The sequence below is a fragment of the Amblyomma mixtum genome, chromosome 5, assembly GCF_055824585.1.
Source record: "Amblyomma mixtum isolate Tamu chromosome 5, ASM5582458v1, whole genome shotgun sequence".
NCBI classification, from domain to species: domain Eukaryota; kingdom Metazoa; phylum Arthropoda; class Arachnida; order Ixodida; family Ixodidae; genus Amblyomma; species Amblyomma mixtum.
This window is the reverse complement of record NC_143016.1, coordinates 114294681-114310170: the sequence shown is the minus strand read 5'-3', so window position 1 is coordinate 114310170 and position 15490 is coordinate 114294681. Positions and strand designations below refer to the sequence as shown.

General features: G+C 48.1%; 1 protein-coding gene across 1 annotated transcript; it reads left to right on the top strand.

Annotated features, from left to right (window-relative positions):
* The first annotated feature begins 1980 nt into the window (after window positions 1–1980).
* LOC149343392 (uncharacterized) lies at window positions 1981–11911 on the top strand. The gene is made up of 3 exons (XM_089545900.1): window positions 1981–2261; window positions 9191–9435; window positions 11358–11911. Exons 1-3 carry the CDS (start codon window positions 2258–2260, stop codon window positions 11643–11645), a joined length of 537 nt encoding a protein of 178 aa, XP_089402026.1. The 5' UTR covers window positions 1981–2257; the 3' UTR covers window positions 11646–11911.
* Window positions 11912–15490: the final 3579 nt, after the last annotated feature.

Genomic DNA, 15490 nt, shown 5'->3' with positions numbered 1-15490 from the left:
TGTGTTGGGTATATTTTGCAAGGATATTGTAAATAGCCATGATTTTTCGTACTAGTGTTGTTTCTTTTTGTGATAAAATAAATGTTCTTTAAGAATCAAGTCCTCGGACTTCATTATGCAGATATTAGTGAATGAAACAGCTAACCCTTCGGCCATATTAAAGCAGAGAAATGTCTAAGATATTGTTTGGGCGCAGGCTCCCTTTCTTTTTTTTTTACCGGTGGCGCACAACACCGCCCGAAAAATATTTCTGGCTACGCAACTGACAGGGTTAATTGGATACATGGCAGAGGCATCTTCCCTGCAGTGCGCGTAGTCAGGCTGGTGGTGATGATGCTCACCTGGCCACCGTATCAGGCGCCAGCACAATTGTGACAGGCTGCTCGGGAAGAGCAACCTGGATCGCAAACCATGGCAGCACCTGCCTTAGAAGAGCAGTGGTGCATCGCTTAACCGCTGCACCAGGAGTGGTAGGCAGACTCCCAGGGATCTACGAATTCAGACAATGACCTACTCCGCATCATCATCATCAGCCTGACTAGGCCCACTGCAGGGCGAAGGCCTCTCCCATGTCTCTCCAATTAGTCATGTCCTTTGCCAGCTGCGGCAAACGCATCTCCGCAAACTTCTTAACTTCATCCGCCCACCTAACTTTCTGCCAACCCCTGCTACGTTTGCCTTACCTTGGAATCCACTCCGTTACCGTCAAGGACCAGCGGTTTTTTTTCCCTCGCATTAAATGCCCTGCCCAAGCTTATTTCTTCCTCTTGATTTCGACTAGGATTCCGCATATATGGACATTCACACATAACGGCCATCCGAACAACTGCCATCCGTGAACACTAGATCTGTACACCGAAACCGAAGTGAAAAGCGAACCGCTAGCTCACCTAATTCGCACTTGGCCTAACGACGCAAATCGATCGTCATTCCTGAACGAATTTTCGATTTTTTGAGGCCGTTCTCTACAGCGGACGCATTCGATTTTTAAATCGGCATCTTGGGAGCAGAACGCCGAATATTCCGATACCTTCACCGCCGCTTATGTGCTCCGCTGACCGAAGTTACGGGCGATTAAGCAGCCTCGCCTATAATAGCAGACGTGGCTCTTTTTTTTTCACCCTCTGTTACATTCTCATCGTCTATGATGACCTATTTTTTAATAGGTCTTTGCGGGAGGTTAGTTAATCGCTGCTGACACCGGCCCCACTACCTAATAGGCAGTAACAGCGCAGGACGATACTTCCGCATGACATCTCCCCTACAGATAAAACGTAAACGGCACGCGCTACGGCAAACTAGCCCATGGCGAAGAGGTCGCTGGCTCAGCGACTCTTACGCAACTGGACGACTCACGTACGTGACTCACGCATCACGCAATTGCTGGAAATTGCGCTGTTCGCATTAAACGTTGACGCGCAAAGGGGAGTAGAACACTCACACCCTCCTCCGCCAAAAGCATGAGTCACCGTACAAGCACCCGATAAGAGGGCGCAGATTGCAGCACACGAACGGCGCACACTCGCGAGCCTACTCCTGGAACGCTATCGGAGAGGTGCGCTGGAAAAAACAAAAGAACTGAGCAAACAGAACAAGATACACCGGCAACGGAAGTGTATCAGCGGCCGATAGATGTGAGGGCACGTGTGCACCAAGCGCAACATAAAGAAAGGCACATATGCCGGAAAAGAAAGGCCGTCGAAACGGGAAGGCAACTCGACTACGGGTAAATGCGTGCGGTGTGTCGTATGTAGCCGCACGTTGAGTCCCCGCGGGCCTCGACGCGATCAAGGGCGAAGCGGATGAGAGGGGAGCGGAAAACAATCCAGCTGTGTCGATGAACATTGTGTACTGGCGTCGTCGGGGAGGTGACGTCGGTGGCCCCCACGTGTGTTGCTCATGCCGGAGGGTGATGAGGGAGTGGGATGGGGGGGGGGGGGGGGGGGGGGAGAGAAAGCTGCAAGCACAGCGGCTGTTCGCGTCGGTCGGACGTCAAAGAGAGCGGGCTGACTCGATAGCACGAGTGAGCAAGCGTTCGACGGGCAAGATAACGGCTGGCTTCGATAACAACGATTCCCCGCGTGAGGCCTTGTATACACAAGGAGACGTTAGTGGGCAATAACGCCCATATTTCGCCTGGAGTTCACCGCGAGAGGAGCCAACGTGGACTAGACCTGACTATACCGAAGATAGCCCCTCACTGAGAGTGTGCTTTGGTTGACCGAGTCGCACCTGAGAAGAAGCCGCACCTTCAACCATGAGTGAGTACAGGACAATGGCCTTTTTTGTATCACGTGGTACAAGTGAAGTAGTGGAGTAAGCAGATGTGGTATCTCATGTTTAGCATATACTGCGGCAGTGAAAGTAACTGCGATGTTACTCAGCCTGTACCCTGCCGGATGTCCCTGAAGCCATCTTGCCAAATGCTCCTGAGAGCACTGCTGCCAATCGCGTCTACAGAGTCCACTTGATGTTTCCAGTCAGAAGCGTGAACTGCTGGGAGAGTTGGTTATTCTTCTAGCAAAAAAAAACTGGGACAGTGTGTCTGTGTCTTCTTCTTGTTGTGCGTCTCGGTTTACGCTGTTTTTTTTGTTGTTTTTTGCTAGAACATGTTTCCGTTTGACGCACGTGCATACTAAGCATCATTGCAAGTTTCCCTCAAAAGGTACACTGCCTATAATAACCGGCCTTTCTTGCACATTTATCACCCTTATCATTTGAGATTCGTATTCGGAAAGAAAATTGGGTGAAAGGGAGAATAACGGTTGTGGCTTCTGTAATAAAAAAAAAGTGAAACGCGAGAGTTTTCTGAGAAACATGCCAAATTCTGGTTTCTGCGTTTTAAATTTAAGTACATAGCAGGAACGATATCAACCTTGTTGACCAGCTGTTGAACAGATATTTTTTTTCGAATCCAAATAATAGTAAGCAGACAAAGGAAACAAGCACTGTATTGACGGTCCTGGTACGTCATTATATAGTCATTTTTTTTTTCAGTCCTTTTTCAGGTGCGCTTTGGAGGATCGCGATATCAGTTTTAAGCTTGTAAGCGTCTTAGGGCATTCTATAAGATTACCAGTGTCAAATTGATTATCGCACGGCTGAACTATGCAGCAACGGAGGTAAACCGACAACTACGCAGAATTAGCAGCCGTGAGTTCGTTCAGGCTTACTGGCACAAACGTAGTGCCATCAGCCGTAAGAGTAGATCTGTTTCTACTGAACGAACAGGTAAGGATAGGTTTAATATTGAAGGAATTAACGGCGGTAGAAAGGATGTCACGAAAATTAATGCCCGTGCTCTGGAGCGACTCGTTCTATTTCCAGCTTATTTTCTTCATTGCCACTATAGCTCTGCAACGCGGGATCGAGCCTCCCTTGATGTTTCCGCACTGAGCCTGCTTTCAGTACATCAACAGCATAGCCTTACACCGTGCACGCACGCCATAACTTACTTGAAAACCTGCACTTCGAATAACTAATTTAATTATCTCGCACTTAATTGTTTTTAGAGCGGGCATTCTGGCCAATATTGTTTTGCATGCGCACGAAACGTAATAAATATACTTTTAAGCTATGATCATAGGTAAAAAGCGCAGCTAAAATAAATCTGCTTGTCGCAGGAAGTGGCGCTATCGTCATTAAAGCAAACAAGACAGTGGATGATGCATTACCCGCATGTTACACATATTGCGTCATCAGGAGGTGTAATGAGGAACTGCGAGTCCCGGTTTCCTATACCAGACTAATGCATCAAAGTATAACATGACGGTAAAACTGGTGGCCTTGCATCATTTGTACAGAAATTAGTGAACCAGGTCACGTGACTGGACACGCGTTCATCTGCCTGCATCACTCAACTATCAGTGGACTGTATACATAGGCTTACTTGGGTGCACTGTGGAGCAGACAATAACCATAGAGTGCTATTTCTGTGTCGTTGTTCATAGATACAAGTTAATCTCGGTTGCTCTTCCAGACAACACCCTTCACATGAAGATCTCCATAGTATGTAGTAGTAGTGAGTGGTTTTATTATACATGATAAATGGAAAGGAAAAGATTGTTGCTAGCCACGGCATCTGCCATCGCTGCTGGAAGCACCTGAGCTGGGTCAGCGGAAATAAAGGATAGCAGGCAGTGCGTAGAAGTGGAATGAAAGAGGTGAGGTGAAAGTAGAAATGACAGGTGGAGAGGTACACTGGCAATAAGTCTATTTACATACTAACATGTCAATAACATGTGGAGTTGGTGGTTTGTGGGGGTTTAACGTCCCAAAGCGACTAAGGCTATGGGGGATACCGTAGTGAAGGGCTCCGGAAATTTCGACCCTTTGGGGTTCTTTACCGCGCACTGACATCGCATAGTACACGGGCCTCTAGAATTTCTCCTCCATCGAAATTCGGCTCCCGAGGCCGGGATCCAACGCGCGTCTTTCGGGTCAGCAGCCGAGCGCCACAACCACTGAGCCACCGAGCCGGCCCTCATGTGTAGTTGAGGAACACCATTTTCCGGGAAGTTGCGTGCGAAATTTATATGCTCTAATAGCCCCGCCTTACACATTTTAGGCCGAAAACTGCTATCCATGAAAAAAAAAAAATTCTGGCGTTTTGGCCAACAAGCGCTTAACAAAAACGTGCAGTATGCAGCGTACCTGACTGTTCTGAGTCATCTAAATTTCACAAGTGCACTGAGTCACTGTTATGGAGAAAATGCACATGACTGGTCTCCATGTTGGAGTCGATTGCAGAAACTACTGCGGCCTGAATTTGCTGCCTGTCTTGACCAGCGCGTTATTATAGCTTTTATCAAAGCCTACAGCGTGTTTCTTGACTGTGCTGCGTTTAATGTGCGTGTCTGCCCTGCCTCGCGTACTGCTAGTTTTTTGTGTGTGTGTTACGTTCTTTATGCTTTTGCAATCTTTCATGATCTCTCGATGTTATGTTACGCGTAAATCTTTTTGCGGCAGAGGCTTCTTAGGCGAAAAGAACTGGTCGCAGCTTTTATTCCATCCGAAGTAGTGTTCATGCCGTTTCGGTGCCATACTCTTTTCATTTCTGAGCTGTGAATAAATTTTATCGCAAGAGAAGTAGTCGGTTCCGAAGCAAGCGTTTACCGTCTACTTAGCACGCACTTAAAGTGAATAAAGCCGCGAAACAAAGCGCACAAAACGACATCACAGAGCGCCCGTGAGCTAAGTGTGACCATTCCTAGCAGCGTGCAGCATTCCAGCACGCGCGATCCGTGCTCTGTTTTGAGAGCCTACTACACTGCCACCATCCACAACAACGCACACGTTGCCGCTAGAGCAGAGTGTCACTGTTCTCATTATGCATGCATACCGCCTCGCGACAATGGAATGATCACAATGCTCGAGTACTTTCAGTCGCATAGCACGCTGTGAAAGCACCGACACGCTCACTATTGTTTTCGCATTGTCTGCAGAGCCCCCTCCCCCGCATTTGCTCTCGACGCTTTCATTAGGCCGGAATTATCGCTGCACGTGAATGCTTATCAAAAAATATGCATGTACGCGCCTAAGTGTCTTGCAATTGACCTGCTACGCGGGTGAGTGTACCCTAAGCTAGGTCACGACGAGTCGGCGCCATTTAACGGACGACGACCTGTACAACCTCGAGGTCTCGCCGTTTATGCGCTGTTACCACGATCGAGGATTTGCACCATGATCACCTAGGGGCCAAGACTGCACAGCATGCCGACAACTTTAAACGAATTTTTTCTCCGTAAAGAGTTTTAAATTGGCTACCGGAATGTTTCTTTCCTTCTTTTTTAACGAATCTCTTTCGATATCTGCGGCACCAATGGCTGACCGGCCATGTCCTACCACCTCCTGACATAACAAAGTCCTGTAAAAGGCAAATACCTGCAATAAACTGCGCATTAAAAGTAGAAAATACATGCATGAACATGAAGAAAAAAAACGACTTCGCCAAGAGACCTTGTCCACAAAATATTCTTCCGGCACAAAACGGGACGAAACACGGGACGACACAGAACAACAACCGTTCGCATTCGCTAGCTCCTTGCTAGAGCATCGTTACTTATCCTGATTGGCCAACGCAAGGCTCCTGACAACGCATTCTTGCCTGCGTTGTGTTCTTGCCTGCGAACACATTCGTTTACGGGGCTCCTTATTGTTCTATGCTATTTCTTAAGCTTCCACACCACTGCGCAACTTTTGCAACTCCGGTTGGCAAGGCTACCTAACTCGTACAGATGTCAACAGACGAAGACAGAGAACAAAAATTAACAGAAACAACGGGACAAGCCCACACTTATTTTAAAGATCATGAACAAACTAGCCCGCTAAAAAGTCTTACATCAACAGGCATGACGCAGCGTAAGTCATTCGCCAATCAAGTAACTTTTGTTTGGAACTTGTTCGCTTCCAAGTTATCGCGTCATGGCATGACGCGATAACTGGGACGCGAACAAGTTTCACTCACATCCTGCAATTCTGGATAATTGCCGACTACTTGCATCGGGCGTAGCGTTTTCGTGGCTTCGGCGTAAATCTGCGAGTGCCCGCCTTTTATAGCGAATTGTGGAAAGGCCTTTCGATTAATTTTTGTTTAAAGTCCTTTTTTTTTGTAGTCGCAGCCTCTTCTCAACAGTATTCAGATGGCAATAATTAGGTCTTATAAGCCTGCTTTATGAAGTATTTTGATAGAAGTGCGCCGCAGTGAAGCCAGTACATTCTTCTTTCAGTTTGTACTTTGCTGCTCAGTCTTATTGTTATAGTTTTCGGGGCAGGAAAACAGCTGATCTGCTCTACCTAAGACATGCCAATGTATTCATTGTTGTATGTTAGTAAAATAAATTTATCTTTTAGGCCCCTTGCGGCAGCTCCTGAAACAGACATGAACTGCTAATGCCTTGTCCGGATCTAACAAGCGGATAGTTGATGTTATGCGATTGCCATTTCATGAGAAATCAATGTCGCTTGCACGTCACATTATTTTGCCGCGCCTCCTGAACAGCGTTTGCAATCCATGAGAGAGGGGAAAATTTTAGAAGTGCGTGAGGGAATTCCGAGCATCAAGATTTTGAAAGTCACAAGAGGCAAAAAATAAAAAATAGATGGATATGGGAAAGGACAAATACGCAACGAAAAAAATTTAGATCTGTTGAACGTCCTCTTCATGCTTTTCGTCATTCTATGCTGCCTTGTTGCCTTCTGGCTAACCGACTATAGACAAGTTTAGTTAAGTGCGATTGACACCAGGCAGCGCGTTAGAATATTTTGATGACAGTTATGAACCTCAACTGACCACTTACGCCATGTATCACCGGCTGCTATAGGCGTGATCTGTGAAATGCTACTGATGGCACCACAGATTTCCCGCGCCATCGCTGCCCCAAGAGAATCTGAGTGTCGCAACTATTAGCGACAGCTGAATGCCGAAAACGGGCAACACAATTTTATTTCCAAAAGTGGGAGCACGTGTAATAAAATTATAAAACTAGGCGAAAGCCGCCCCGTGGAAAAGAGCTTTCCGGTTTCAAAGAAACGAAGTGAAGCGTCGAGTTTCGTCCATTTCTTTGCGACGATAGCACTAAAACGAACTGCAGACCACGCAGTACGTGACATCGCAGTATCTGTCAGCAGTCAGAATACAGCCACAGTGGACGCTTGTCTGCACCTATCTCCACATTCGTGCCTATCTCGACTTTGTTGCAAACATAAGCGCAGTGCCGAGACAGAGAGCCCTACAGCAATCATGGCTCCTGCAGTACCTATGATTGCTGTAGAGCTCACCGCCTTGGCAGATGCGTTCCGAACTGATTGCTGATAAAAGGGTGGCAGTGCCGATGGCACAAATGTCCTGCGCCGTCCTGCGCTCGCTCCGTACTCATTTCTTCGCCCTGCTTTTTTTCACTGTAAAGTTCGGTCAAGTGGAACCTCGGCGTTTTTTTTTTCCCCCCGAGTGCACTTTTCGCAAACGCTGGTCCTGTGTTCCGCTAAATAACTACTGGAAAAACCTTCGAGTTACGAGCTAGCCATTCACCCGCTAGCCCTTCATCTTGCATGCCGTTTCACTATACGCTTTTTTAGGTCACTTAAACATATATACGCATTTTCGTGCCAGCAGAATATTTCTGGCGATCCATACACATGCCGGCAAGATAGTAGTTTATCAAACAGTAATACTTGAAAACAAAATAATAAAAATATTAGTAAAGCAAACAAGCGAACATTCGTGGCTGAAACAGCGTTACTCACTTTTTCCGAAGCCGAAAGTAAAGAAAGCTTTCAAAAAATCACACAGGAGTCGAGAAATAGCCAGGCTAACACAAGATAAGAAAAGCACATAGCAAAAATGCCAGCAGCAGCTAAACATACCATGGACCTTTCTTGCTTTTCCTGACTGCTGCTGAAGATTTGACTAAAGTTAGGAAAATTTAGAGTTTTGCCTTCGGCGTCGTTCTTTAGAAAGAAAAATGCGAGTGAGTCCTAACTCCACGGAGATCGGGATAGCTGCTTGCCACTTGGTTTCGAAAACCGGGACGTTCTAGCTCTAATAAATAGTGGGGGGAAAAAAAACAAAAAACATGGGAGTCACTGAATGACCTTCAAGCAGGTTTCGTCATTCGAGATGTGAAGAAAACCGATATCTATTTCCTTCCCCATTTTATTCTATCCGTCTCCTTAAGAGAACAAAGGGCATGTCTCACTCTCTGAGTCGCAGTATACGAAGGAAAAGAAAAAAAGTGGTCTAGGTGAACGGAGGTCTAGGTGAACGGAGGAATTCTGTTCGATTATGGTTGATGAAGGTTGAGGCGAGGCTGGGGTAGACTTGAATATCAGTAGGACGTAGGAACGGGCCTTTTCTCTACAGTCGACATAGCTTAGCTGTCCATGGTTATTACGAACACCTGATGGTAATGAAGAATACTATTTAAAGCACTAGTTTTTGACAGCAACTACAATCAAGATGAGTCCTCAAATGATTGACAATCACTGAATGCCAGCCCAATTAAAAAAAAAAAAAGTCATCTGCATTTCTTTCGCTCTGTAGCTTGCCACCTTCATTGTGGAGGCGAAGAAACCGTTCCAGCAAAATGTCGCGCCGGGCGCTTGTTGCGGGGATTTCATCAACCGTAGAGGTTGTTTCGTTTCCGGTTAGCAGTTACCTTTCCGTGCTTTTAATCCAGTGGCCTCCCTGCAGGTGCCCCCTACAACCCTTACCCGCCCCCTGCCGGAGTGCAGCCGCAGCCAGCGCCCGTGGTGTCCGCCGTGGGCCCAGCGCCTCCGCCTCCGCCGTACTACGCACCGGCGCCCGTGCAGCCGGTCGGATACGCGCCGCCTCCCGCTGGTGTGCAGCCGGCCTACAACCCAGCCTACGCAGGCCCGCCGGCAACGGCGCCCCCCGTAACGGTCATCGTGCAGCAGCAGCCCGGCACACAGACCGCGGTGAGCATGCATGTCATTTCTTTGTGATTGGTCCACCATAATATTAGTGTCGAGCTAGGCCCGCGAATTACGCCTGAGTGCCCCTCGACGAGCAAGTGGAGTACGTAGTGTCCACTGCATACGCCTGCTACTCGCTGCTGTGAGAAACACTCTGAAATCAAAACCACGTCAGGCTACTGCAGTAATCAGACCTAGAATGCAGTCGGGCTAGTGCATACGGTGCAGACTTGGCGCCATTGAGCATGTACGCAGAGCCGCCGCGGTGGCTCAGTGGCTATGGTGCTCGGCTGCTGTCCCAAAAGACGCGGGTTCGATCCCGGCCGCGGCGGCTGGAATTTCTTTGGAGGAGAAATTCTAGAGGCCCGTGTACTGTGCGATGTCAGTGCACGTTAAAGAACCCCAGGTGGTCGAAATTTCCGGAGCCCTTCACTAAGGCGTCTCTCATAGCCTCAGTCGCTTTGGGACGTTAAACCCCATAAACCAAACCAAACCATGTACGCAGAATTGCAATGCAGTTCTGCGTTTGTACAGGGGGCAAAACGCATGTCTAGAACGCGCGAACTGTCTGTTCCGCACCTCCTGAAGGCGCCGAGACGAGGAAGTCAAAAAATGAAAACGAAATCCTATAAGTTTAACTACACATGCTTACATCCAGCCCATTTTTAACTAAATGTTATCTATAGATATCGCGTGTTAAGCCCGAAACACGCCCAGAATGTGTTCTAGACAAGCGTTTGTCCTCTGTACGTTGTCTCAAGGCGTCATAGCGGCCAGTGACAGTTCTATGAGTATATCCCCTTCTAGGCAGTAAACACAGTAGCCGCAGAGAGCAAATTTCTTTGTGCAGTTGTTGGCCTTTTTGGGTCGTATGATACATCGGGTATGAAATTATCAAAAAAAAATTAAATCCTAAATTGCGAGAAAAAAACACAAATATGTGTGGGTTCGGTTTATTTTTATGAAACTGTCCGCAAAGCTAGGGTCAAATATACTTAAAGTGACATAAAATTTAGACTCGGGTATGAAAGAAATGTAAAGGAATTTCTTTCACATGCACGGCTGGGCACAAACGTCAGACTTCTCGAAACGTGCTTGAACCTTGAACGTCATTCGCGAAGCCCTAAAATGTGCGCCCTTTTGATGAACCGATGAGAGACCCCTATTATTTGACATTGTCCTGAACTAGCGAGACAGGTTTACAACCTAAACTCCTACAAACGAGTGGGCTGGGTCAGACGACGTGCATTGTTGCCTTATGATTCATTTTTTTTTTGTGTGTGTGTGCACGTACAGGTTTGTGCAGTCAGGCCCAGAAAGGGGTATAGATAACAAACAGAGGATTGCCATTTTCTTGTATACGTGTATGGAAGAAAGTAATTTTATTCAAGAATAAACGCGCTATGAGACATGTCTAGGAACTCTGTACCTTCTTCTAGGATCTAGTTTTAGACTTGGTATAACTATACAAAAAATTTCCTGTGTGTTTAACTATGATTAATTCTTCTATTACAGTTGCAAGAGTTAAGCGCACAATTAAGTCCCCAAGACAGAAAGATATTTGCTGTCGCTGGGTTTGACCATAAGATTTTTGGATTTTGAGCGCTTTCATACAGTGTATGATAAGGAGAGTGGCTCATTTCAGTATTTACTCATTCGCTGTAGACTCTACTCGGACAATGCATTTTATGATGTATAAATGCTGTGAGCAAGGTTCTCGCACTTGTGCTTTTCAGGGTATAACATGTCAGAAAGCTTTCGTAATGCTCGCTGCAATGTCTAGAGATACTAAGGAGTGACCACTTCGTATGAGAAACCCTGCGAGGACAGATCTAGTTTCACATTGGCGCGTTGCATGCAAGTGTATTAGCTGCTCCTGTTCGACCGAACCTATATATCCTGTTGCGTTTTCTCTCGGGCGACAGCCGATACAGCAGGTGCAGCCCGCTCCTCAGTCTCACGGTAGCAGCGGCCTGGGCATGGCCGGTGCCGCCGCAGTGGGCATGATGGCCGGCGCCGCGGTGGCCGGTGTGGCGGCTGCTTCGCACAACAGCCACCATCACCACCACCATCCCCACGTTCCACACATCGGGCACCGGCCGGGACTGCTGGGACACCGGGGACACCACGGACCGGTCAGCGTGCACGTACACCCGCAGCCCATGCACTGGGCGGCCAGGCTAGCTATGGCCCGAAGGGAGCGGCGCCACTGACCGCGACGCCGACCACGCGACTGTATACATATACTATATAATATATAATATAGCATCTGAGTTCGCTCTGGCAGCGAGCAGCACTACGACTGTCGCCTTTTCAAGGAGTCTCTCGTTTGAAGAGCAGGATTTTATGGGGAACAACTCTAGTGTAACGTGATTTAACAAAGGCGAGGGCCTCTACGCACATACTAGCGGAGCCTGGACGACATCGTTGTACATACACAGACTACATGTATCTCTTGGTATTAAAATTTTTGCGCATACTGCACAGTGCACTGTTATCTTGAAACCGACGGGAGGATCGTGGTCGAAGGGAGTGCGAGTCTAAAAGTCTCGCAAACTTTCTTATTCGTGAGATGCCGCTGCAAGCCTGGCATGGTGTTGCGCGAATGCAGGTAAGTATACTTAAAGGGCTACTGAAGTGGTTTTTGAATTCGACGAGTTGAAGGTTGCAGAATGCGCAAAACGTGCACGTAAAGCCTGCGAAATCGTTTTGCTCTAGCATATTAAATGGTGGCGTAATCGCCGAATAAAGTGGTCGTCGGCGTTGAGGCTTCTCTGAAGTGCACAGCGACGGGCAGAGACCCCGATAATGACGTCACGTATCACGGCCCTACGTTTTAAGAAGAAAGTTAGGCTTTATTGGTCCCCCCAAAAAATACAAAACAACATAAATGTACAGACGAGGGTCCCAAAGTCAAAGACTGCACCGGGACCCTCGATAAACCAGCGAAGAAACGGAAGAAAACCGACGCCATCGAAGGTGAAGCTCAAGATGCGTTGTTTGGCGCCATCTGACGACACACAGCAGCTGCAGGCGTAAGCAGCGGACATCTGAAATTTCGGCAACAATGACGTCACTGCCGAGTTTCCCCGCACTCCTCCAACGTAGTGAGAAGAAGCCTAAACATCGTCGCGGTTTTAATTGATGATTATGACATCATTTTAAATGCTAGTGAAAAAATTATTTTTCATGCTTTATATATAGAAGCTTGATAGATTCGAATTCTTGAATAACCTCGATTTCTCAAAAAACCGTTCCAGCTTCCCTTTAAAACCTGGCGAAAGGGCTACGTGCAACAGCACCGCGCGTAGTACCGCTAGTGCCAGGTTCTCCAGCGGGTACTTGACACGGATGGTGCCTAGCTGTATGGCATTGGCATTAGGGCCCGTGTGTTGCGTTTGACCTCAGCAGCTGTGAGTGGAAAGGGGAGGCCTGTCAAAAACGGCTTTCGTTGAAAGTGCTTTTTAGTCCAAATCCAGGCTCTCGAAAACCTGTCCGCAGCCATTTGCCCTGAAAGATCGGGTTACGCAGGAACCGTAGTGACTCGAAACAGAAGACATTCTCGTCTCGATGACAACTTGATCGGGCTGCCCTGACTGCTCCTGTTGTCAAAATGGACGAACATGCAGGGATCCTGTAGCAAGTGCGGAATAATAGTGGATGCGAGGTTTGAAAGTTGACAAAGTTAGGCCTCAAGAAGTCGCACCAGGAATTAATTCTGTGGCCAGACCCAACAAAGTTTATAACCGTTTCCAGGCTCCAGCATGTAGTATTCTATAGCAGTACATCCACCTGCCTTTTGGAGTGTCATCTGCACCGCCTGTATATGAACGCAATGAAGGTCTTACGTTGGGCCTCGCCTCATGTTGCCGTCTGTTCCGACGATATCCTTGTCAGTGACAGTGATCATTCGAGCCACTTTCGCAGTCTTTATGACCCGCCATTCGTGTTCTGAATAAAAATTGATTATACGGGCCTCTTAATGGGTGTGCTGATGTTTGTCTCAGAAGCAAAATGCGCATTTATTGGTGAGAAAGTTAGCGAAAAATTTTCCCAGCACTCGATTCAAATTCATGATGTCTACTCTGAGAAGGACTCCGTGATCGCCGTTTAACTGAACGGGGTTGTAACCGAGCTTCCGGGATCGGCGAAAAAAACCATGTGGATGCATCGCTGCGTACTTGCAAAATCAGCTGATAATGGCGACACATGTATTTCATTTTTTTGTAGCGTTTCTAGCTCACAAAAGCTCTGTTTGCAGTGAAAGTAGCGTCTTTGCCATCACGATACGGCAGTGCTGCCAACCCTAGGGATTTTTCCCTAGATCTAGGGAATTCAGACGTCGTTTAGGGGAAAAGGGATTTTTGTATAATCTAGTGAAATTTAATTTGCTCGGAGAAATATTTTCCTTCTCGCTCAAATTGTGAAGACAGTACAAGCTTTTTGTTGTTTTTTTCTCTACAACTGACGGAGGCCCGCATAACACCGCCGCGCCCTCGTTTCACATGGAGGTAAAATCACTTCGTTGCTGCAGCGCAAAAGCTGTTTAGAGCCATCGCGGCGGCTCCAGCAGTCAGAGCAGCGATGTTCCAACAAGTTACAAATTTTTTGCAGCGCTGCGCTGCTCAATTTTCAGTCGCTTGCATGCATGTGAACCAGCCATTAGACGGACGTAGTCGGACGTGTATGGTCTCTGACGTGCGCGCCACCGTCTTCCCGTGTAGTGCGCCAGCCATGGCGCCAGCCCTCACCGGCACAACTTACGCGTGCTTCTTCCCTATGCCTCCGGCAACGTGAGGTGAACGCCGTTGCGGTCGGCACCGTGCGGTCGGCACAACTTACGCGTGCTTCTTCCCTATGCCTCCGGCAACGTGAGGTGAACGCCGTTGCGGTCGAAGTCTGCGGCGTTCACCTCACGTTGCCGGAGGCATAGGGAAGAAGCACGCGTAAGTTGTGCCGGCGAGGGTTGGCGCCATGGCTGGCGCACTACACCCTCAACACGCGCGCCCCTTCCCCACGCTGTATTTAGAGCTCGCTGCACGACGTGAGATTCCTATTTAGTAAACATATCTGCATGTTTGTTTTGATAGCTAGAAAACAACAAGGGCGCCATTTTTTTATAAAGGAGCGCCGTGTTGGAAATCGGAGCTAGTCTAACTAAGGGAGCAATTGCCAGTTCACCCGCCGCGGTGTCTCATTATGGCGCTCGGCTGCTGACCCGAAAGACGCGGGTTCGATCCCGGCTTGGGCGGTCGAATTGCGATGGAGGCGAAATTCTAGAGGCCCGTGTACTGTGCGATGTGAGTGCACGTTAAAGAACCCCATGGTGGTCTAAATTTCCGGGTCGCTTTGGGATGTTAGACCATCCTAAATCATAAACCATAATTTCAAGTTTGGTTCGTTTATTAACAATCGGTTTATTTAGGTTTAACGTCCGAAAGCAACTCAGGCTATGAGGGACGCCGTAGTGAAGGGCTCCGGAAATTTCGACCACCTGGGGTTCTTAAACGTGCACTGACATCGCACAGCACACGGGCCTCTAGAATTTCGCCTCCATCGAAATTCAGCCGCCGCGGACGGGATCGAACCCGCGTCTTTCGGGTCAGCAGCCGAGCGCCGTAACCACTGAGCCACCGCGGCGGGGCAGAATTTCAAGTTCCATCACGACGAACAAAGCGAGTTGAAGTCACAAGAGGCATACAATGCCAATCACAGCTTCATTGTTTTAATTCACTCAACTGTTACGTCAGCCACCCTCTAGAGCAATCGCAGCAAATGAACAAGCAGCTTTTATATCGCAGTTTCCGTACGCTCCTCAAGCGACCGCATGGCGCTTGGCGGCGCGACCGCGATGGCGGCGTCCGCAGAATGTGCGCAGTGTGGCAATATTTATTCAATAATTAATGTGCATGACATCCGTATCACAGCCGGGATGCTTGAGTGTCACTTGACATTCGTACACAAGATGCACAGCAGCGGTTCGCACTGCGCACCGATGCTGCTGACGACGGCTCCGGAGGCCAGGAATGGCGGCCGTCCTAGTGACGCCCCCTGTCGT

Coding starts and splice junctions, on each gene's coding strand:
- LOC149343392 (XM_089545900.1), top strand. Junction 9,436..11,357: donor AGCCCGGCACACAGACCGCG/GTGAGCATGCAT, acceptor CTCGGGCGACAG/CCGATACAGCAGGTGCAGCC.